Below are 24,755 nucleotides of genomic sequence, written 5' to 3' on the forward strand. Positions count from 1 at the left end.
GAAAGGAATTAATGAGAATGTTAACATAGTGTGAAAAACGTAACCAATGTCTCTAAACAATCTGTGTAGGAATTGTTAAACAAGAACCTAATTTGCTGTGTAAACTTCCACAGAAAACACAATAAAATATTATTTGAAAAAAAAAAGAGAGGGAGAAAGAAAGAAAACCCTGTGGGTCACAACAGAACATTGTTTGAGATAGAGCTGGAAGATGATCCTCCTAGGTAGGAGGGCACTCAAAATACACAGTGGCCGCTTCAATGGACCCAAGCATACCAATGATCATGAAGATGGCATAGGACTGAGCAAAGTTTCGTTCTGTTGTACGTGGGGGTCTCTGTGAGTTGGAGCCAACTCAATGGCAACTAAAACAACAACAAAAAAACAGATGTTTACTTCTCTCTGTTGTTACAATCCAACCCAGGAGAGTGAGCCCCTTTTCTGACAATAAAGGATCTGGCTTTCTGTCTAGTGGTCACACCTTCCCCAGGTTCTCAGAGTTCTCTACATCCAGGTACAAGGGGAAAGAGAGAAGAGAAGGCATACCTGCTTCTTAAATTACCAGCCGGCAATGACAAATATCACTTCCTTTCACACTCTAGTGCTGATAACTGGTCCTTGGCCACCTGGATGAATGGGAGACTGGGATACACCCTTGGTTTGGCAGCCACTTACCAGCAACAACTCTATACTATGGATGGGCAGGCATGGATTGCTGGTAACGAACGGACTGCTTTATAGATATACAGACTTAAGTTTAAACTCTGAAACTACCACTTCAATGGCCTTGGTAGAGGTATTCAGTCTTTCTGAACTAAGTTACTTAATTATTTTGGACATTAGTTTACTCTTCTGCAAAATGGGAGAATGACCCACCTTGTAGGGTTGTTGTTGTTGGGAGCCATCAAGTCAATTTTGACTGATAGCGACCCCATGTGACAGAGCAGAACTGCCCAAAGGGTTTCCTAGGCTGTAAACTTTACAGGAGCAGATTGTCAGGTCTTTTCTCCCCTGCAGAGTGGCTGGTGGGTTTGAACCACCAACCTTTCAGTTAGCAGCCAAGTGCTTAACTGTTGCACCACCAGGGCTCCTTATCCTTTTAGGTAGTTGTACTTATTAAAGATAAGGTATGAACCATGCTCAACACAGAGTGGCTTTCATAGGTAACACTCTTGATCCTGGATACAAAAATCTAATTCAAATAGCTGATGCTAAAAAGGGAAGATTTACTGATTATTAAAATCAGTTCATCATGGCTAATTGCTTCCATGAACAACTGCCTTCTTTGCCATGAGACCAGGTGGCCAGCTACCATGACTGAATGTTTTGATCAAAGATTCTATAGAAGAATCCTGATCAAAAGGGGGGAAATGTGGAAGAGAATTTCACATTCAAATTGAATCCAGACTTTCTGGATTCATTGAGGCTTGATGAACCCCTGAAACTAGTGCCTTGAGATACTTTTTAAACCTTAAACCAAAATATCCCCTGAAATCTTCTTTCAACCAGTGTTGTTCTTATTGTTAGGTTCCATCGAGTCAGTTCTGACTCATAGTGACCCTGTGTACCACAGAATGAAACACTGCCTGGTCCTGTGCCATCCTCACAATCATTGCTATGTTTGAGCCCACTGTTGCAGCCACTGTGTCAATCCATCTCATTGAGAGTCTTCCTCCTTTTCACTGAATCTCTTCTTTACCAAGCATGATGTCCTTCTCCAGGAACTAGTCCCTCCTGAAAACAATATTTTAGCTTAACTAGTAAATGTCTGCCTTGAGCATTGAGCTCTTTTAAGATCTATCTATGTAGGATCAAATTGACAACAACAACTCAAAAGATTAGATAGAAAGCTTAGGGGGCAGTGAGTTTATATTAACGGAAGAGAAACAATTCAGAAAAGGAGGATGAAAATGGTTGCCAAGTTCGAAGAATGTAATCAATGTCACTGAATTGTACATGTAGAATTCATTGAATTGGTATATGTTCTGCTGTGTATATTCTCAGTAATGGCAAATAATAAAATAAATTAAAAAAAAAAAAACTAGCTCATCGGACAGGTGGGCCCACGGGCATCTCGTTTCAGAGATGGGGCTGTGGTGGACATGCTCTCTGTGCTTCTCGTCTCTGTTCCTTGGTTCATGTTGGCCTCATTGTCTCCTACTGCAGAAAGGCTTTCTCCAAATGGCAAGGAACATTGAAGCCTACAGTCTTGAACTCACATCCCAACAGCCTGCTACCAGCTCAGCTAGAAATATTTGAGGGAAGGACTCAGACTGACCTGGCTTGACTCCTATGTCTGTTGTCTGTAGTTAGGGAACTACGTCTCTATGTAGAAGAAAGGGGGTTGCTGGACATAAAGACAATAAATGGTGGTGCTTTGTTTGTCGTAGTTATTTTGATTTGAGGGGTTTAATGCCTGAGCATCAATGTGAAGAGGCATCTGCCCACCTTCCCCTTTCAAGGACCTTCACAGAGGTCCCTCCAGAGTTGCACATGAGATTACTTTTCCCAGGCTCCAAAACCAGCTCTTCCTTCCTCCTCCTCATTGTTATTGTCGGTGTTGGATGACATCCAGTCTGTTCCAACTCACAGTGACCTCATGTGACGCAGTAGAACTGCCCTACAGTGTTTTCTAGTCTGTAATCTTTACAGGAGCAGATCTCCAGATCTTTTCTCCCACAGAGCCACTGGGTGGGTTTGAACCACCAACCATTCAGTTAGCAGATGAGCGCTTAACCACTGCATCACCAGGGTGCCTTTCCTCCTCATTAGAACCCTCTTTCTCTTAGTAAATTTATCTCATCCAGTGAGAAAAAAATCAACAAATAAATGGGTTCTTACTGCGGTGTAAATGACTGATAATAGCTATGTGTTACCTCTCTGGAGCCCTGGTGGTGCAGTGGTTAAGAGCTACGGCTGCTAACCAAAAGTTCGGCAGTTTGAATCCACCAGCCACTCCTTGGAAACCCTTTGGGGCAGTTCTACTCTGTCCTAAAGGGTTGCTATGAGTCAGAATCGACTCTACGGCTAAGGGTTTGGTTTTGGGGGTTACCTCTCTATCAAGGAGAATGAGCATTTTCAAACAAATCAATATTCCAGAAAAGGGGGAGGATGCCACTTGAACAGGGGCCCTCAGTGTTGCCTTTTCCATGGTATTATTTTACTTTGCTAACTTTTTCTGACCTCTCAGGATGTATTCATAACCAATCAGTTGCCATCAAGTCAACTCGAACTCATGGTAACCCCATGTGTGTCAGAGTAGAACTGTGCACCATAAGGTTTCCAATGGCTGATTTTTCAGTAGATCACCAGGCCTTTCTTCCAAGGTGCCTCTGAGTGGTCTTGAATCTCCAATCTTTCGGTTAGCAGTAGAGTTCATTAACCTTTTGCGCCCCCCCAGGGACTCAGGATGCATTCCTCCCATCTTTTATGCCATGGCCTAAAATCACAGATAAAAAGAAAGGCTGGAATTTTCAAAATGAGTTTACTAACTCCTGGGGAGAACAAAAAGAAAATAAACAGAATATAAACAAAAGCCTGGCTTAGGAAGTAAAGGCTTCAAATCTCATCAGAGCCAATTTGCTCCATGAAGTATCAAAGAAGGGAGAAGAAGCCCCGTGCAAGCACATCCCACCCACTTTTCTGAACAAAACCCATTATCATCGAGTCAATTCCAACTTACAGCGACCCTATAGGAAAGAGTAGAACTTCCCCATAAGGTTTCCTAGGCTGTAATTTTACAGAAGCAGACTGCCACACCTTTCTCCCTCAGAGCAGCTGGGTGGATTCGAACCTCCAACCTTTAGGTGAGCAGCTGTTAACCGTTTGCACCACCCAGGGATTCCCTACAACAAATGACAGCTTTGAAAACACAACAATGATCTGGGATCCGGAGACCCACAGCTGCTTGTTTACTGCTGATTCCAAAGCCAGCGGGTTCAAGGGGAGCTGGCAGCCTGCCTCTGTCGGGTCCCCCTCCCAGCCCTGTGCGTGGTGCCAATGCTGTCATGCTCCTGCACCTGAGATCAAGGGATGAGGTTGTCCTCTTGCTCCAAAGGTCAGCTCTCTGGAGGGTACTACCTATTGCATTCGAGTCGATTCCAACTCATAAGAATCCAGCGTGACAGAGTAGAACTGCCCCATAGGGTTTCCAGGGCTATAATCTTTACAGAAGCAGATCGCCAGGTCTTTCTTCCTCAGAGAAGCTGGTGGTTCAAACCACTGACCTTCTGTTTAGCAGCCGAGTGCTTAACCACTATGCCAACAGGGCTTGTTCTAGAGGGTACCACAGAGCCCCAATCCAGCTGCTGTCCACTTTCTAATTAATGTTTTGTAGTTACAAATCCTATGTGCTCCTAACGAGGTCACAGGTCAAACAACTAGCAAGTGTAAAGCTGGGATTTGAAACCAGGCTCCAGGCTCTGTGTTATTAACAACTGTAGTACCTTAAGAAGTTGAACTAAGTATCCTAAACTCTCCCAAGAAGTTGAACAAGTATCTAGAGTTGTTCAACTCTCACAATATATTAAAGTGCCATTAAACAACACAGACAATATATTACCTGTTTATAATTTATGTACATGACATGCGTTTAAGTTCACATTTTGAGGTGATATATGATATAATGTATGACACCAATGCACAAATCATTCCTTTTAAATAGAGTCGTTGATAACGGCCCTGACCTTTTCTGGTGTGTTGTGATGGGCTGTTAGCTGGAATTTATGTAAACTACCAGAAATAAAAAAAAGCAAAGATGTCACTTGGAGAACTAAGGTACGCCTGACCGAAGCCATGGTATTTTCAATCACCTCATATATATGTGAAAGCTGGACAGTGAATAACGAAGACCGAAGAATTGACCCCTTTGAATTACATTATCGGCGAAGAATGCTGAATATACCACGGACTGCCAGAAGAACAAGCAAATCTGTCTTGGAAGAAGTACAACCAGAATGCTCCTTAGAAGCGAGGATGGCGAGACTTCGTCTCATGTACTTTGGACATGTTGTCAGGAGGGACCAGTCCCTGGAGAAGGCCATCATGCTTGGTAACGTAGAGGGTCGGCGAAAAACAGGAAAACGCTCAACGAGATGGACTGACGCAGTGGCTGCAACAATGGGCTCAAACATACTTACTATTGTGAGGATGGCACAGGACTGGGCAGTGTTTCATTCCGTGGTATATAGGGTCGCTGTGAGTCAGAACCAACCTGACAGCACCTAACAACAACAACCGGAAGAAAAAAAAAAGTTGTTTTGCTGAGTTGGCTTGGAATATTTTTTAAATGATAAACCTTTTATCTTAAAAACTCAGGTGGATTGTTTCCCTTACCAACCCAACTGTTGATTTTATCACAGGTTGTGCTAGAGTTTCTTTTCCATTCCTTCAGAAGTATGGTGTAGGGGATCAGATTTTGTCAGTTGTTATCACAAGTATATCGAGGTACAGTGCCTTGTGCCTCTATTTGATGTGGAGAATCACTCTCATGCTGCATCTGAGCCCCCTGATGTAATAATGTGGAAAATTGGAGAGGATTCAAAAAAAGAAATAAAAGTGACCAAAAGGTTGAAAAGTTGGAGAAATATTTAATCTGGAGAAAAGACTGAAAGGTGTTTGAAAAACTCACTTCAAACAGATGAATAAGTGAATCAGGAGGATACTGAACAGATGGTTTAGTCATCCTGTGATTGGTGGAACATGTTTGGTTAAGGATATTGTACAGAGCAAATAGGAAGGGCTGTGTAAAAATGGCAAGGTGGCTTCAGACCTCTAACTTTACAAGGGGGAAGAGAGAGAATCAAGATCAACATCAGCCCAAAGCTGATTCCTGTGAGATGGAGGTCAAACATACCTCCACCCTCCAATCTTTTTACCAATTCTGACACCAGCTGTCCCTCCCATGGCACCCTCTACTTCTCGGTGGGGTTCAATAATTAGTTGCAATGGCCATGCAAAACTCACAGACGATACTCACGGTTATGAGGTTTGTTAGGGAAGTAACAGGTTGCAGTTCAGGATCAGTAATGACCCAGGATACAGTTCTTCAATCAGGACAGCCCGTTCTCAGCTGTGCCACAGGCAGGCCTCTCCCTCGGCTCTTTGTCCCTAGGCCCCTCGGGCTGGCCTCTGCCCTCCTCGGGCAAGTGTTACAGCTTCTTAGCTCCACCAGCAAGTCCCCAGAGGCACCCCACTCTGCCAGCAAGCCTCCTGCCTGAAGGCGCTCAGCTTTCTCACTCCATGGGTCAGCACGCCCACTATAGCCACCTCGCTCCGTGGGCCAGGAAACCCACTGCGCCATCTCGCATCAGTCTCCTGGTTCTGCTGTTGCCATTTATCTTCCACCACTTCTCACCGTCTGGCACCATCTCTGATGTTACAGCTCTCTCTCTGTCTCCTGGGTCTAGGAGGTTTTCAGCACAGGGGCCTCGGGTCCAAAGGACACACCCTGCTCCTGGCTCTTCTTTCTTGATGGTAGTGAGGTCACCTTCTTCACTTCTGGGGTTGGTTCCATTTAAGCCTAGTGGGACAGCAAAATTGACCAATCCCCTCATTAGGGTTTCCTACACCTTAGTTTTCATGGTCCCAACCCCACCTTATTTGTATTATTAGCAATGCTGTCCAATCCCCCTGGTGGGCCACAAGCACCTTATTTGGATAGTCCCAGCCAGCCAATAATTATGTAGGAGTCACAAGACCATACATGGCAAGAAGGGCCATATTAACTAATTCAGTGCACCTCACTGGGACCTGGCGAAAGTATAATTTGAGGGAGATTCAGAGACAGGAATCAAGGCTACATTCAGTGATGGGTGTGATTTGGTTGGGAGAATGGATGGAGTACAAAGACAGTGGTTTATTAAAGGATACTTGGCTAGATGAACGTATGGTTGGAAGGACTGTTCAAGGTCAATGTCACGGTTCCACCATCACTGTGAGCATTCTTTCCTCACTGAAGACAGGCTCCTTTATGCAGGGGTCCACCGAGTCCCAGGCTGTCCTCTGGTATGTTGGAACAGGGTGAAACTTCTTTAGCCCACATGTAAGGACAGACTGCTATTAGCTGGTTCAGAAAACCCAAGTTGTTATTCTTTTATATCTTTCTTGGACATCGATGGGGCACTTGTTACTGAGTAATTCCCTTATAAGTAAATACTCCTATCACAACAGGCACGAGGACATAAACATTTGATAAATCAGAGCAACCACCTCACTTTAACATTTCAACCAATCCCTGCTTCTGGACATATATAACATCATTGTAACAATATAAAGTAGAATTTTCAACTTCCTTGTTTATGCAGTTCTATGAATTGACTTTCTGGAACTCTCCTAGAACATAATTTATCTTACAACACTTTGGAAATTCCTTGGCCATAACTGGTGAGGGGTCGGGGGGGAGGTGGAGGCTGGGTCCAGTGCTCTGGAAACCAGATCTGAGAGATCTGAGTGACCTCTGTGAAAGCTAAGGGCAGGTCTAGTTAGGCTGAACTCACAATCCAGGGCGTGGTGCAACCGGCAACAGGTGGCACCTGTCAGCAGCACAGGGCAACGGGAGTGTTTCTCCGTCAGTAGAGCATGCATTTCCTCATTCATCTCAATATACACATATATATATATAACAAAAAACCCCAAATCCATTGCTGTTGAGTCAATTCCAACTCATAGTGACCCTATAGGACAGAGTAGAACTGCCCAATAGGTCTTCCAACAAACAGCTGGTGGATTCGAACTGCCAGCCTTTTGGTTAGCAGCCTGAGCTCTTAACCACTGCACCGCCAGGGCTCCATATATATATATACACGGTATATATATATATACCTATTATATATATGTACACAAGTACACATATACATATTACATATATGTACATGCAGTCTATATACATGTTATTATATATATATATACACAAGTACATATATAATACATACATGATTATATACAGGCATACCTCAGAGTTATTGCAGGTTCATTTCCAGACCACCACAATAAAGCGCATATCAAAATAAAGTGAGTCACATGAATTTTTTGGTTTCCCAGTGCATACAAAATTTATGTTTACACTATAGTCTATTAAGTGTGCAGTGCATTATGTCTAAAAAAAGTACATGCCTTAATTTAAAAATATTTTATTGTTAAAAAATGCTAATCATCATCTGAGCCTTCAGTGAGTCAAAATCTTTTTGCTAGTAGAGGGTCTTGCCTTGATGTTGATGGCTGCTCATTGATTAGGGTGGTGGTTGCTGAAGGTTGGGGTGGCTGTGGCAATTTCCTAAAATAAGAAGCAATGAAGTTGGTCTCATTGATTAACTCTTCCTTTCACAAAAGATTTCTCTGTAGCATGCGATGCTGTTTGATAGCATTTTACCCACAGTAGAACTTCTTTCAAAATTGGAGTCAGTCTTCACAAACCCTGTCGCTGCTTTATCAATTAAGTTTATGTAATATTCTAAATCCTTTGTTGTCATTTCAACAATGTTCGCAACATTTTTACCAGGAGTATATTCCATCTCAAGAAATCATTTCTTTGCTCATCCGTAAGAAGCAACTCCTCATCCATTAAAGTTTTATCATGAGATTGCAGTAATTCAGTCACATCTTCAGGCTCCACTTCTAATTCTAGTTCTCTTGCTATTTCCACATCTGCAGTTACTTCCTCCACTGAAGTCTTGAACCCCTCAAAGTCATCCATGAGGGTTGGAATCAACTTCTTCCAAACTCCTGTTAATGTTGATATTTTGACCTCCTCTCATGAATCATGAACGTTCTTAATGACATTTAGAATGGTGAATCAGTTCCAGAAGATTTTCAATTTACTTTGCCCAGATCCATCAGAGTAATCACTATGTATGGCAGCTATAGCCTTATGAAATGTATTTTTTAAATAATAAGACTTGAAGGTGGAAATTGCTTCTTAATCCATGGGCTACAGAATGAATGTCGTGTTAGCAGGCATGAAAACAACATTAATCTCCTTGTACATCTCCATCAGAGCTCTTGGGTGACCAGGTGCATTGGCAATGAGCAGTAACATTTTGAAAGGAATCTTTTTTTCTGAGCAGTAGTTCTCAACAGTGGGCTTAACATATTCAGTAAACCACGTTATAAACAGACGTGCTGTCATCCAGGTTTCATTTATAGAGCACAGGCAGAGCAAATTTAGCATAATTCTTAAGGGCCTTTGGATTTTCAGAATGTAAATGAGTATTGGCTTCAACTTAAGGTCATCAGCTGCATTAGTCTCTAACAAAAGAGTCAGCCTGTCATTTGAAACTTTGAATCCAGGCGTTGACTTCTCCTCTCTAGCTATGAAAGTCCTAGATGGTGTCTTCTTCCAATAGGAGGCTGTTTTGTCTACATTGACAATGTGTTATTTAGTGCAGCCACCTTCATTAATTACCTTAGCTAGACCGTCTAGATAACTTGTTGCAGCTTCTACATCAGCACTTGCTGCTTCACCTTGCACTTTTATGTTATGGAGGTGGCTTCTTTCTTTCAACCTCGTGAACCAACCTCTGCCCTTCAGACTTTTCTTCTGCAGCTTCCTCACCTCTCTCAGCCTTCATAGAACTGAAGACAGTTAGAGCCTTGATCCGGATTAGGCTTTGCCTTAAGAGAATGTTGTGGCTGGTTTGATCTTCTATCCAGACCACTAAAACTTTCTCCATATCAGCAATAAGGCTGTCTCATTCTTACCATTCGTGTATTCACTGAAGAAGCACTTTTAATTTCCTTCAAGAGCTCTCCCTTTGCGCTCACAGCTTGGCTACCTGTTTGGCACAAGAGGCCTAGCTTTTCAATATGACTTCTTTGCTAAGCTTAATCATTTCTAGCTTCTGATTTAAAGTGAGAGAGTTGCAATGCTTCCTTTCACATGAACACGTAGAGGCCATTGTAGGATTATCAATTGGCCTAATTTTAATATTCTTGTGTCTCAGGGAATAGGGAGGCCCGAGGAGAGGGAGAGTGTCAGGGAACAGCTGGTTGGTGGAGCAGTCAGAACACACGCAACATTTATCAGTTAAGCTTGTTGTCTTTTATGGGTGCAGTTCGTGATGCCCCAAAACAATTACAACAGTAACAGCAAAGATCACTGATCACAGATCACCATAATAGATATAATAATAATGACAAAGTTTGAAATATTGCGATAATTACCAAAATGTGACAGAGAGACACAAAGTGAGCACGTGCTGCTGGAAAAATGGCACTTGCTGACCAAACCTTCAATTTGTAAAAAACACAGTGTCTGTGAAGTGCAGTAAAGTGAAGCGCAATACAACAAGGTCTACACACAGTAAAAGCTGCAAAAGCTGGAACCTGTTTAAAGCAGAAACCTTTCAGAGAAGGAACACTCAAATATTTTCCACTAAAGCAAGCAATAGAAAAGTTTTCTGCCCTGTCAAAGACGGAAAACTTGTGAGACCCGGAAAAACAAGGTGGTCATGTCGAGTTCGGGCTGTCACAGGTTTTACTGTAATTGCCATGGAGTCAATTCCAACTCATGGCAATCCCATATGTATCAGAGTAGAACCAACCCCTGGGTTTTCAGTGGCTGATTTTTCAGAAGCAGATCACCAGGCCTTTCTTCCAAAGTGCTTCTGGGTAGATTTAAACTGCTAATTTTTTGGTTAGCAGCCAAGTCGTTAAGTGCACTACCCAGGGACTTTAGATACACACACACACACACACACACTCACACACACACACACACACACACACACACCCCTTGTGCCAATTACAGTGCTAAGTCTTGGGGAAACAAAGATGAAAGACAGTCCTTGCTCACAGCTGAGTGAGGGTGACAGACCTCCTCCGAATAGTGTATAGTTGCTTTGGTGGGAGAATGCACAGGGTGCAAAAGGAGCCCAAGGGCATAGGATTCAGGTACAAACGCAGAGCGCTGGACTCAAACTCCTTTTACCTAACATCAGAATTGGTTCTAGAGATCGATGTGCAGAGGGAGCTACCGACAGAGGGAGCTCAAGATGAGGCCAGAGCTGTGGGAAGAGGAGGTACTGAGGTGGGGGTGGGGGCAGTGTTGGGGTAGGTGGAGCTGAAGCTAGGTGTGTGAGTGACTGACAGTTTCTCCTGAACACTGGACTGATCAGGAAACAACAGACGCAATTTAAAGCAATTTTAGATTTGGTTTACATTATGGGTGGATAGGTTTTCATTACAATCTTATCATACACGTGACATGGTAGCAAACATATTGTCACCTTTGGGACAATAGGGTTTTATAAAGAACATGGTGAGCTGTGGCCTGTGGCCCTGTGGTTGCTGGACAGAAGAAGAATCTCAGTAGAGATTTAACCTAGAGAAATTAAAAAAGCGGAAAAGGAAACAGATGAATAGTAGATGGAATAAGGAATTTTAAAATATGAAATAAAGAGAAAAGCTGAGAGACTTGACGATGTAGGTAAAAGAGAGACCTGGGCTTAATTTTCCTTAAAAAACAGAAAAGCTAAAATCAGTACATGAAAATAAGAGATGTATGATGGTCAGTTCTTAGTAATTTACTTTGTATAGCCAACTTATTTTCTGACATTTAGAAAATATTTCCATGTTCTCGTTTTCATTTCCTGCTATGGGAATGAAAGTCTTCCTGTATTTGTATATTTCAACGCATTTATGTGGATTTACAATTGCCAGTAATGGGAACAAGGGTTATGAGGAATTTCCTACACAATATTTTTATGATTACCTCACAATGAGAAAGGAGAAATAAAATTTTAAATAAACATGCTTTGCCTTAGAACATTATGTTGAGTACATGAATGCAAATTAATGTAGTACTGCTCAGCATGACCTGGTCACAAAAATGCACCAGCAGCATTAAGCGCTGGAGCCAATGATGGCCCTGGCATCTCTGAGTGGGTCCTGGCTCACCCCTGAGTAAGCCAGTGAGAGAGAAGCTCCTACTTCTATTGAAACAACCTTGGGGGAGCTATGTCTGTGTGCTTTGGCCTTGCTCTGATGGACAGGAGGTGGTGGGGGAGTTTTGTAAGGGGACTATCCTGGTCAAACGATGAGAATGCTATATTTGATATATCTTTCCTGTTTTCGTGATGCCCTGAGATCCAGCCAGCACCTTGCCAAGGATCCAGGGCAGCCAACTTACGGTCCAAGAGGAGTCACATAGAATCAATCACTAGCCATATCCATCAAGAGGAGGAAAATGCTGGCCCCACAAAAATGTCCTATATGGGATCAGGAGTAAGAGGTTGGGGGGAGAGGAAATTTGGCCTCACTTTTTTCTTTTCACTTATAGCAGATGCTCCTGGTGTCCCAACCATGTCCTCTTTGCCCACTCTGGAGGTCATCTAGAGCTTTGATGGACAATTCTCATACACGCACCTGTGTCTCTCTGCTGAGGGCTCTCTTTGGATGCACAAGTGTGCTCAGCCCACACATGGAGCAGGCTGAAAGTGCAGAGTTGGGGGAGTTATAACTCTCAGGGGATTTATAACCAATGAGGGAAAAGAGTTGGTGAACAAATAACCCAGCTTCCTTGCCCCTTAAGGAGATGTGCTCTACTCAGTATCTTATAGGGTCTCTAGTAGGATTTAATGCCTGGTACCTACAGTTATAACTTGCTCATTGTCTGTTCTCTTCCTGTCTCACTTCCCTAGTTACTCACCATGCTTTCTAGAATCACCTCTCAAACAGAGAGGTGGGATTGGCACCCAAATCCTTGTCTCAAGGTTGGCTTTTGGAGGAACCCAAACTAATAGCATTATACCCAATAAGTAAGGGCTTCATTTAACATTTCTGATGTATATGAAATGTGTGTCAAATAATTTCACAGTAATTTGATACCACTATTTAATTTTTTTATAGATTGAAACAAAAATTGTACATTAGTATTAAAGAATAAGTAATTGTTTAGGTAACAGGGTTTTTGTTTATGGGGATGGAAAAATTGGCAACAGATGTTGGTGATGGTTGCACAACATGATTGATCTAATTGGTTTTATTGAATGGTACACATAAAAATGCTGAATTGGGAAATGTGTTCTTTATATTTTTACAACAATAAAAAAATTAAAAAGAATAAATATTTTAGAACAATTTTCTTTGGAATGTCATCTTATTTCCATATGTAGGACAAGACGTTCAAACTTCTTCTCACAGTCTTTACAAAGATTACAAAACAATCTTTAATTCAAGGCATTGGTTTTAATTTTATTAATAGTACTGATAAAATTCATTGATTTGTGCCTAAGTCTTTCATTAAGGTTTTTGGGGACTGAGTGTTATCAACGAATAATTTAATGACTTCCTAAAATGGCTGTTGCTATTTTTAAGTTGTTCGTACATCCTGTAACCAGTTGTCTTCATTATCTAGTGCTGCTATAACAGAAATATCACAAGTGGATGGCTTTAACCAGAAGAAATTTATTCTCGCACAGTCTAGGAGGCCAGAAGTCTGAATTCAGGGCACCAGCTCCAGGGGAAGGCTTTCTCTGTCGGCTCTGGAGGAAGGTCCTTGTCATCAATCTTCCCCTGAACTAGGAGCTTCTCTGAGCAGGAACCCTGGGTCCAAAGGATACATTCTGCTCCCAGCACTGCTTTCTCGGTGGTATGAGGTCCCCCTGTCTCTCTGCTCACTTCTCTCTTTTATATCCCAAAAGAAATTGGCTCAAGACACAATCCAATCTTGTAGATTGAGTCTTGCCTCATTAACGTAACTCCCACCTATCCCCCTTCATTAACATCATAGAGGCAGGATTTACAACACAGGAAAATCACATCAGATGACAAAATGGTGAACAATAACACAATACCAGGAATCATGGCCTAGCCAAACTGATATACGTATTTTTCGGGGACACAATTCAATTCATGACACCAGAAATGGGTGGATTTAACAAACAGAAATTTATTTTCTCACAGTTTACGAGGCTAGGACTCTGACTTCAGATTGCTGGCTCGTCAGCTCTGGAGGAAGGTCCTTATCGCTTCTGAGCTTCTGCTCCTGGACAGTCTTCATGTGATTTGGCATCCTTCTCCATCCATCTCTGCTCGCTTGTTTAGTCTCTTTTATATCTCAAAAAGATTGAGTCAAGATACACCCTATACTAATCCTGCTTCATTAACATAACAAACACAACCCATTCCCAAATGGCATTATAACCACAGGCATAAAGATGAGGATTTAAAACACATATTTTGGGGGGACAGAATTCAATCCGTAACATTCAACCCTTTGGCCTTCAAAAATTCATGTCCTTGCCACATGCAAAACACATTCACTGCATACATCATCACAAAAGTCTTAAGTCAACTCCAAATCTAAAATCTCATCTTCTGAAGCATATAAATCAAATATAAGTGAGACTTTGGGCATATTCCATCCTGTGGCAAAATTCCTCTTCATCTGTGAACCTATGAAATCTAGATTACAAGTTACCTGTTTCCAAAGTACAGTAGTGGAACAGGCACAAGGTAGACATTTCCATTACAAATGGGAGAAATTGGAGGGAAAGAAGGGATAACGGGCACCAAGCAAGTCCAAAATCCAGCAGAACAATTTACATTAGCTCTCAAGGCTTGAAAACAATCCCTTGTTCTGTGAGACCATCTGGGCAACGGCCTTGTCCTCCAGACCCTGGGTGTTGGCCATGTACTCTGGATTCTAGATGGAGGCCCTTCAGCCCTGGGCTTCAGCTCTGCCTTCCAGGCCCACAGGAATGGCAACTCTGTTCCCTTGGCTTTGGGCAGTCCCACTCTCCTAGTCCATCTGCGTGGTAACCCCACCCCATCAGCCTTGACAGGCCCTGTTTTTCTGCCCCTTGGGCATGGCAGCCTCACCCCTTCAGTTCTGAGTGATGGCCAAATCCCCATGGCACACCTTAATGGCAGCTCCACACTCTGGAACCGAGTTGGTAAAGATACAACTCTTTGAAACCTAGGAGGCTGTGGCTCCACCCTTTGGAACTGAGAAGGCCCTGCTTCCCATGCTCCTTCCAACAGTTCTGCTGATCTCCAAGTTGACCATAGCTGCTGCTCCATCTGCTGCACAATAACAGTGGAAAAGGAAAAAATTTTTTCCTGTGAAATAATCTTTAAAAGTTTCAAATTTTGACAACTTTTGGTATCCATTATCTATACATTTGAGAATAAATTTTCTCCACAACTTTTTTCATTCCCCGTGAATCTTTCATTTGTGATCAGCAGTTTCATCATCATACAGGCTACTTGCCGTCACTTGCAACAAAAAGTCTTTTGACTACAGATCATTCTCAGCTGGTTTTCTACTTACGTCTTTGGAATTCTCATAGATCCTTCTACATACAACACGATTGCTCAATAGAATAGAAGAAATTAAATTTCTTACCACCATAATAATCTCTTATACAGCTGATAAAGTTCATTTTTCTCCAATATTGTTTGGATTACCACTCATTGCTATCATTTGAGCTATTCTATAAGAAATGAAATCTTATATCCATCAGATTAGATTTCAAAAAAACCACTTCAGAGACAACACTATGATTTTTAAACTTTTCTTAAATCTCTGACGTTTGTCTTTGCCAACTTTGTGTCTTTCTTTATAAAATGTTCACTTAATCTTGCCAGGTTCACCTTTTAAATGAATTAGAAATAACTGTGTTGTCGGAACGGGCACGTTTAAACATTCAAATGAATATTCTCAACACCATTTCTTAATATTCAACATTACATATAGTATTTTTTTAAACAAGGGCTTAATTTGTATATATTTATGAAAATTAGAACCACCAAGAATGCACCAGCCGTAAATACAAATTGATACTGGTGACTCAAATACGATGAGCAGGGTTGTTGTAGATGGTAGTTCTTTGGATTGGTGAACAACTCTTGATTAAGTTCCATGTAACAACAAAAACAACGTAATAGTTGCATTCCTGGAAAATTCAGCATGGAAACTATGCAAGCCAACAGTGTTTACATGTGAAATGAAAGTAGGTTCTAAGCTCAAACAGTAACAAACAGGCTTTTTACCTACATTAGAATATGGTGGGACAGTCAAAAGATGGTTGGGATAGAGGACACCTTATGTTTTTTGTGCAGGATTGTGTGTGGCATCACCAGACCCCATGCAAAACCAGTTGCTGTTGAATCAATTCTGACTGATGGTGATCCCTTGTGTGTCAGAGTACAACTGTGGTTCACAGGGTTTTCAATTGATTTTTCAGAAGTGGATTGCCAGGCCTTTCTTGTGAGGCACCTCTGAGTGAACTTGAATTTCCAGCCGTTTGGTTAGCAACAGATCACATTAACTGTTCGTACCACCAGGGACTCCATCTTTTCCCTACCAGATCGTTAGAAGAGAAGGAGTATTTTAATAGCCTTTTCAGATAATTTGGACGTTCTTTTTTGATACTACATCAAAATTTAACAAATGGTAGTTTCTTAAAGATTAGTGAGGGGTAATGAGAAATCTAAAACCGTATTAATGAGCTTTAGGTATTCTCTTGCATTAAAATTAGTTGATTTATCTTGGAGTTTGAATTTATCTTTTACCCATGAATGATTTTCTAACAACATGTGTTGGTCCGTTGGAAAATACTGGTCTACTAAAGTATACAGATTTTCCAATTCTAGAGTGGAAAACTCCACTGTATATTTCTGAGTAAGAATAAAAAAAGACAGATAATATCTTAGTATTGTTATGAAACTAGTTTTGGTATTTTTGTTGTAGCTGGACAACAGATTCTGCAAACATAAAGAACCTTTAAACTATCGTTTTATTTCAAAATAACTCAACTGGATGAACTTAAAGTTAAATATAAACTGTATTTCATGATTGTGAACAAATTTTACAAAGAAAAGCCTATAGAAGAAAATAAAAGTCAACTATACTTTTGCCTTTTAGAAATAATGTTAGTATTTTGGTCTATTGGAACTTCTTTAAGGGCTGGTTATATTCTCTCACCATACTTATTCAATGTATATGCAGAGCAAATAATCCAAGACGCTGGACTGTTGAAGAACGTGGCATCAAGATTGGAGGAGATTTATTCACAACCTGCAATATGCAGATGACACCACCTTGCTTGCTGTAAGTGAAGAGGACTTGAAGCACTCACTGAGGAAGATCAAAGACCACAGCCTTCAGTATGGATTACACCTCAAAGAAAATAAAAATTCTCACAAGTGGACCAATAACCAAAATCATGATAAACGGAGAAAAGGTTGAAGTTGTCAAGGATTTCATTTTACTTGGATCCACAATCGATGCCCATGGAAGCAGCAGTCAAGAAATCAAACAACATATTGCACTGGGCAAATCTGCTCCTTTAAAAAGACCCCTTCCAAGTGTTAAAAAGCAAAGACATCACCTTGAGGATGAAGGTGCGCCTGACCCAAGCCATGGTATTTTCAATTGCTCCTTGTGCATACGAAAGCTGGACAATGAATAAGGGAGACCGAAGAAGAGTTGGTGCCTTGGAATTACCGTGTTGGTGAAAAATATTGAATATACCATGGACTGCCAGAAGAATGAATCTGTCTTGGAAGAAGTACAGCCAGAACGCTCCTTAGAAGCGAGGATGGCAAGATGTACTTTGGAATGTTATCAGAAGGGACCACCAGTCCTTAGAGAAGGACACCATGTTTGGTAAAGGGTCAGTGAAAAAGAGGAAGGCCCTCAGTGAAATAGACCGACACAGTGGCTGCAACAATAAGCTCAAACATAGCGAAGTATTTTAAGAATGGCACAGCACCAGGCAGCGTTTTCCGTTGTGCTTAGGTCTTTATGAGCCGGAACCCACTAGACGGCACCTAACGACCACTGTTTTTCTTAATCTACAAATCCATTTAGCACATTGGCTGGCCGTTATAACGAAGTATACTGTACATCGTTTTGTAGCCTGTCATTTTTATTTAGTTTTGCAGTGTGCTACATTGCCCATATGTACTCTTTATAAACTACTTTTTTTTAAAAAGTTTTTCTGGTTTAAAACTCACATTTTAAAAGCTATGACTTCATTGTAGCAAAGAGTAATTTCATTCCACAAGGGAAAAAAAAAGTAAATGCTTTAGAATTCATTTTAAGAGTCCGAAGTCTGGAAGGACGCCAGGGTAGAAGTTTGGAGAGCAGCGTCGCTCCGCCAAAGACTCCGTCCGGCCAGGGGGTCCTGGCCACTCCGCGCACTGTGTAGAGATTCGGGTGGGATCGAAGTGGGAAAAACGGGTGGGGGTAAGAAGCTAGACAGCCCCGCTTTCCGCGACGGGGAGGGTCGTCCAGCTCCGGCTCCTCTTCCAGCGCCGCGAGGTCGGCAGAGCGTCCTCTCGGATTTGGACTCCGGAACTTTAGACGGTTCTAACTCTCAACATTCCCCGGCGGAGCGAGCTTCGCCTCGGTACGCAGCAGGCCGACTGAGCATGCGTGCAACTCGCCCGGCGCCCGCGCTCCGTGCCGTCCGGGAAGACTGGAGCAGAGGTCGCGAAGAAAGCCCAGTGCCAGCGTTCCACAGGAACCCGCTGTAACTGCGGCGGAAAGGGGCGGCGCTGGGCAGACACCTGCGGCTCTCGGAGGTTCCACCTCTGCTCCTCCAAAGGGCCACCTTGGCCGTCGAATGCACACCAGGAGGCGGACCCGTCCTGCTGTGGACGCACTTCCCTTCCCCGGCAGGAAGGGAGAGGGCTGACGAGCATGTGCGCCCCATTGGCCGCGCATGCCCTGTACGTCAGGAGGCCCTCGAGTGTAATCGAGTTGCCGAGTTCGCCGCCCCGCCGGCAGTGCGCCTGCGCGGTCGCCGGGTCTCGCTGCTACCGCTTCCCCTCCCCCTCTCCCTCCCACGGGGGCTCCGGGCCCGGCGGGACCATGTTCACCAGCACTGGCTCCAGTGGGCTTTGTGAGTACTGGCCGCCGCCATCCTGGCTGCCCCCTACACGCCACCCTGGGCACCTCCTTGAGGAGAGTGGGGGCACCGGCGACCCTCTGGTTTGCAGGAGGTTTGGGGCGGGACTCTTCGTCTCCGCGCGGAACCTCAGCTGTTCCTGCCCCCGGGGGGGCAGCAGGACCGCCCCAGCCTCAGCCTGAGGGTGCGAGTGGTGACTAAGTCCCGCCGCTGTGAGCTGTGGGCCGGGCAGTTAGGGTCAGGCTGGGTGCTCCGGCTCCTTACCCTTTGAGACGTGTGTGCCAGGCGCAAGCTGAAAGTGCCAGGCTGAACGAAGAGGCTGTCCCGGGACAGGCGATGCTGGAAGCTTGCGGTGTCCCAGTCGCCTTGTTCCATTCATTTAGGCTGCGGTCGGACCGACCCGACTCTGCCCCAGAAGCAGATTTCAGCCTCTGCTTCAGGAGCTGACCCCTCAGCTGTGCTTAGATTTGTTTCTTCCCCCGTCTCTCTCTCGAGTTTTGAGACAAACACAAAGTGATTAAAGTGCTTTAAAGTCCAAACAAGTTCGAAGTGGTTTGGCGAGAAAACGCACTTTGCTGCTGTATGTTGCTAAGATATTGACTTGGTGTCAGTAGTGGTAGGGGGCAGAGAAGTATGCACAGCCTTTTAAACAGCAGTTTATGTGTCTCACGAAAATTGAGTATATTTCATTGATGTTTGGTAAAGTGGGCTGTAAGTTAACTAAACAGCACCGAGATTAGGCACTGATCCACTGACAGTTAATTTTATGATATGTTTGTCACTTTTAATGCTTCACATCTGTATACATGTGAAGTCAGTGTTGCCAGAGTACACAAACGTTTGACATTTACAAATTAAAGATCTCTTGTGAATGTCACAGATCGTTTTATGTGATTACTTGTGTTAGTCTGAGAGTTAGTATCGGAGCCAGTTTTTCAGGTTTTGAAGTGAGTTTAAATTAATATTTATGATTTCACTCATTTCATAGTTAGATTTATGACCTCTTTCATGCATTGGCCTCAGAGTACGTTGCAACTACTTGCTAATTAATCTTTCTCAAACTATCACTTCAATGAAGAACATTATTACTGTTGATGAAGCTAACAGTCATGAAGGTGGTGGGATTTTCCCAGGATCACACAGTGAGCCGTGCGCTGGTGGATGGGAAACGATCAGTAGAATTCTTCAATCCTAGTTGGTCTTTTAGCATTTCGAGCTACCTTGCTAAACCCTGGTGACGTAGCGGTTAAGAGCTACGGCCGCTAACCGAAAGATAGGCAGTTTGAATCCACCAGACGCTCCTTGGAAACTCTATGGGGGAGTTCTACTCTGCCCTATAGGGTCCCTGTGAGTCAGAATCGACTGGATGGCAACGGGTTTGGTTTGGTTTTTGATTTTGCCTTGCTGACTGTCTTAGTTTACTAGTGCTGTTGTAACAAAAAAAATACCACAAATGGGTGGCTTTAACAAATTTATTTTCTCTAGGAGGCTAGAGGTCCTAATTCAGGGAACTGGCTCAAGGGAAAGGCTATCTGTCCCATCTGGGGGAAAATCTTTGTCTCTTTAAGGTTCTGTTCCTCTCTTCCTTGGTGATCCCCACATGGCATCTATCTTTCCCCCATTTGTACTTGTTTGCCTCTCTCTGTGTCTAATCTGCTCTTTTTATATCTCAGAAGTCGTTAGGTTTAAAGCACCCCCTACACTGCTATGGCTTGATTAACATAACAGAGAAAACCGTATCCCCAATTGGATCACATCCACAAGAATGTTGTTGTTGGGGGCCATCTAGTCGATTCAGAGTCATAATGACTCCATATGACAGAGTAGAATGGCCCTGTAGGGTTTTCTGGGCTGTAATCTTATTTTATTTTTGCTGTTACTGTTGAGAATATACACAGCGGAACATACACCAATCCAACCATTTCTACATGTACAATTCAGTGACATTGATCACGTTCTTCAAGTTGCGTAACCATTCTCACCCTCCATTTCTGAGTTGTTCCTGCCCCATTAACATAAACTCACTGCCCCCTAAGGTTCCTGTCTAATCTTCGGAGTTACTGTTGTCAGTTTGATTCTGTATAGGTAGATCTTAAAATAGCACAGTGCTCAAGGCAGGTATTCTTTACTAGTTAAACTCAACTATTGTTTAGTTTTAAGAAAACGTCAGGGGATATTTTTGGTGTAAGGTTTAAAGATTATCTCAGGGCAGTAGTTTCAGGGGTTCATCCAGCCCCCATTGCTCCAGAAAATCCGAGTTCTGTGAGAATTTGAAATTCTGTATTTTCCCCATTTTGGTCAGGATTCTTCTATAGAATCTTTAAGCAAAATGTTCAGTAATGGTAGCCGGGCACCATCCAGTTCTGGTCTCTTGGCAAAAGGGCAGTTATTTATGGAGGCAGTTAGCCGCATAGGCTATTTCCTTTTCCTATTCCTGACTCTTTCTTCTTTCTCTATTGCTCCAGGCAAACAGACAAATTGTGGTAGCTTGAATGGTTGCTTGCTCGCTTTTAAGACCCCAGGCACTACATAAGGAACTGGAAAGTAGAACAGAAGCACTAAACATATTATTAGGTCAGTTAACTGGGATGACCCGTGAAAGCATGACCCTAAACCTCCAAACCAAGGAACCAAATTGCATGAGGTGTTTGGTTGTACATAAGCAGCCTCAGCAGCTACTTTCTGTCTCTCTCTCTCTCTTTTTTTTTTTTTTTGTCGTTGTGTAAACATATCTATCATACAACTTTTGGCTTGACTGTAATCTCTACGAGAGCAGATCATCAGATCTTTCTCCTGCAGACCTGCTGGGTGGGTTTGAACTGCCAGCCTTTTGGTTTGTAGCCAAGCGCTTAACTATTGTGCCACCAGGTTTCCTTATCCACAGGTATAGGGGTTAAGATTTAACACATATTTTGGGGGGACACAATTCAATCCACAATACCGATTAAACTACATGTTTTTTAAAAATTAAAAAGGCAAGCAAAATCTGTTATTGGTTGCTATACGGTATTAACTATTATATTGCATTGGCAAAGTTTACTCGAAAATGATATAGGGTGACTCTGGGGAGAGTAGTAGTTTATTACCTATGGCGCATAGGTACTGAATTGGGTTGATGTGTATAGAATTCTAGGAGACAAACTGTTGCCCGAGGGAGAGGCTTAGGCCAAGACCGCTGATGCTGCCTTGCCCTGTTTCTAAAATAAGCGTATCCACAGCATAAGAGTTGATAGGCTGGTCATTCCTCAGAAGACCATGTCTTATGTGCCCACTTAACAGACATTTTGGGTGTCTGCTATGAACTGGAACTATGCCATGTGCCAGGAAGGCAACGTTGACAGTGCTTATGGTGCTTATTGTTCATGGAGTTTAGGTAGTTTTTCCAGGACTGGTCTTTTGGCAAGACTAGGTGTGAGCAGTTACTGTGTTTTAAAACTTTTCTCTGGCAGGACTACCCACTGAGAGGGACATGATTTCCTTTAGATAAGAAGTTGTGTGGCCCTTGTGAAGTCAAAATTCTGATCCTGAGGAAGAATAATACATCTGCCTATCCCTACCCCCGTGGGTGATGAATAACGTTTCTTTTTCAGTGGAGAAATCCCTGCCATTTGCTACTGGTTTATTAGTGTGACACTTCCTCTCATTCTCTCTCTCGCAGTCATTCATTCATCCAACAAGTGTTTAGTGAGTACTGACATAAGCTACACACTGTTGATGTACAGAGGATAACGTGGTAAACAGGAGACCAACATAAATACGTTAACAAATAATGTGATTTCACATAGTGATCACGTGTCATGAAGAAACAAGAGGGTAATGGCGAAGACTGAGGTTGTGGTGGAGTACTGCTTTAGCATGCACGGTCAGGGAAGATATCTGGAAAGGTGACGTTTGAGCTGAGACCCAAATAGCACGAAGGAGCCAGCCATGTCAGAATTTGGAAAATCTGCATTCTCCAAAGAGAGGGAGCAGTGAGCACAAAGACTCTGAAACAAAACTAAAGAAGGCTCATACAGCCAGCTTGATAGATCAGGGGAAGAGCATTTGTTACCATTTGTTTAAAACTATGACTGGTTAAAAGTGCATCGGAATAGTATTTATGACTTATTTTATATTCCTTGCTTATGGACAAATGCTGTCTCTCAACTGTATGTTAAGTAATATATGTATCATTTATTACATAATATTTATCAGTAAGTGTTCCCATTGCATATTCATATTGCAGTGTATTCACTGTGTAACAATTGACTCAGCCAAAGTTAGTTACATGTCTTATGTAGTCCAGGTGTAGTTCCCATCCTCAAGGAGCTCAGTGTTTAGTGGGAGGAAGTTAAAAAACTATAAAACATCTTCCGTAATTAGTGCTGTGTTTGTTGCAGGGGGTGGACTGTTGGGGAGAGAGGCAAAGTTAGTGAAGACTTCCTAGTGTAGGTGAGCTGATTTTTTGAGGGATGAATTTGTTAGGCACACAAGTGAGGAGAGACGTCTGTGGGACAGAGTCTGGGAAGGGCCTGGCAAAGAGGCAAGAGGTGATAAATTAGTGGATTGTTGATTATGGCTGGGGTAAGCATTTCCTAATTGGTGTGCAGTGACATCATTCAGTTAAGTGAGAAGGAACTGGGGACATAACCTGTAGACATTTCAACATTTAAAGAGGGAGAAGAAGAGAAGCCTGGTGGGAAGACTGGGAGTGACCTAGGAGGTAGAGGGACACCAAGGAGGAAAGAATTTTGGGACAGGAATAGTCAGTAGCATTAAACACTGCAGATTTAAAAAAAAGATTGACAAACGTCCTTCTGAGGAAGAGGTCATCCAGAACTTTTCTAGAAGAGCTACTCCAGTAGTCAGGGAGAGAAATCCGGTTATAGTTGGCCAACAAGTGAGTAGGATGGAAAGTGGAGAAGTGAGCTTAGAAAGTGTTTTCAGGAATTTTGGTTATAAAAGGAAGGCGAGCGAGTTGTAGCTAGAGGTAATTGTAGGTATCAAGGGAAAGTTTCTTGAAGTTGAGAGCAGCCTTACCTTGTTTAAACAGTAATGGGAAACACCCAGTGGAGAGGGCTAGGTTGAAGATACAGACAGGAAGGGGTGATAGAGCAATGTCTTGAGAAGGCAGAGGCAGTGATGATCTAGAGCACAAGTCAGGAATATGTCTCACTGCCATGGGAGGGATGGTGTTGGTGATGGGAGCAGTGGTTTCTAAATGCTCCCTGTGTCCCCGTTGTAGCAGAATCAACCACGGAGCTTTCTGAGCATAAAGATTCCTGGATCCCATCCCCAGAAAGTCAGATTCAGAAAGTCTAATGTGGACATCAGAAATCCATATTTTTAAAGGCTCTTCAGGAAATTCTACTGGACAAGCAGATTTAGATCAGAGCAAGAGGGTGGCCAGCAGGAGGGGCAGAGGGAACAGTTAGAGACACTACTGCAGTGGTCCAGCAGTGAGGTGCTGAACACCTCAGTTAAAGTAGCAGCAGTGGGAATAGACAGGATGGAGGGGAAGATTCTGAAGATGCTTACGCAGGCAGGTTGTGTCAATAAAGCTTATTAGATTTTGGGGGAGAACGAGCAGTCGAAAGTGACTCTGGTTTACGGCTTGAGCAGCTGGGTAGACAGGCGATGTTAATATTCACTAAGAGAATGCAGGGAAGGAGGAGTGCACTGGGGGAAGGTGAGTTCAATTTTGGACATATTTAATGTTGAGGGGTCTGCAAAGTCCAGTTGGAGATACCCAGTGGAATTTGTAAATAAGTTTCTGGGGCTGCACTGGGCATGAATAGATAGATAGTAGTTATGATATCATTGCTGATGTCAGATGGGTCCTGGTTGAAAGCAGAGAATACCAGAAAGATGTTTACCTGTGTTTTATTGACTATGCAAAGGCATTCGACTGTGTGGATCATA

At 42.9% G+C, this 24,755-nt stretch overlaps 1 protein-coding gene across 3 annotated transcripts in view; it reads left to right on the forward strand.

Moving 5' to 3' along the window:
• Positions 1–18,737: 18,737 nt before the first annotated feature.
• The window catches only part of UBAC2 (UBA domain containing 2), a 239,994-nt gene continuing 233,976 nt past the window's right edge, over positions 18,738–24,755 (forward strand). For 2 of the 3 annotated variants that reach the window (XM_023738519.1, XM_023738520.1), the window contains exon 1: positions 18,768–18,848. In XM_023738519.1, the coding sequence (XP_023594287.1) occupies positions 18,818–18,848 (31 nt within the window). In that variant the 5' untranslated portion in view covers positions 18,768–18,817. Of the gene's footprint in view, positions 18,849–24,755 lie in introns of all 3 variants that reach the window. The other variant, XM_004384158.2, reaches the window with a different exon arrangement.

Source organism: Trichechus manatus, unplaced genomic scaffold, assembly GCF_000243295.1.
Source record: "Trichechus manatus latirostris isolate Lorelei unplaced genomic scaffold, TriManLat1.0 scaffold00118, whole genome shotgun sequence".
Classification (NCBI taxonomy): domain Eukaryota; kingdom Metazoa; phylum Chordata; class Mammalia; order Sirenia; family Trichechidae; genus Trichechus; species Trichechus manatus.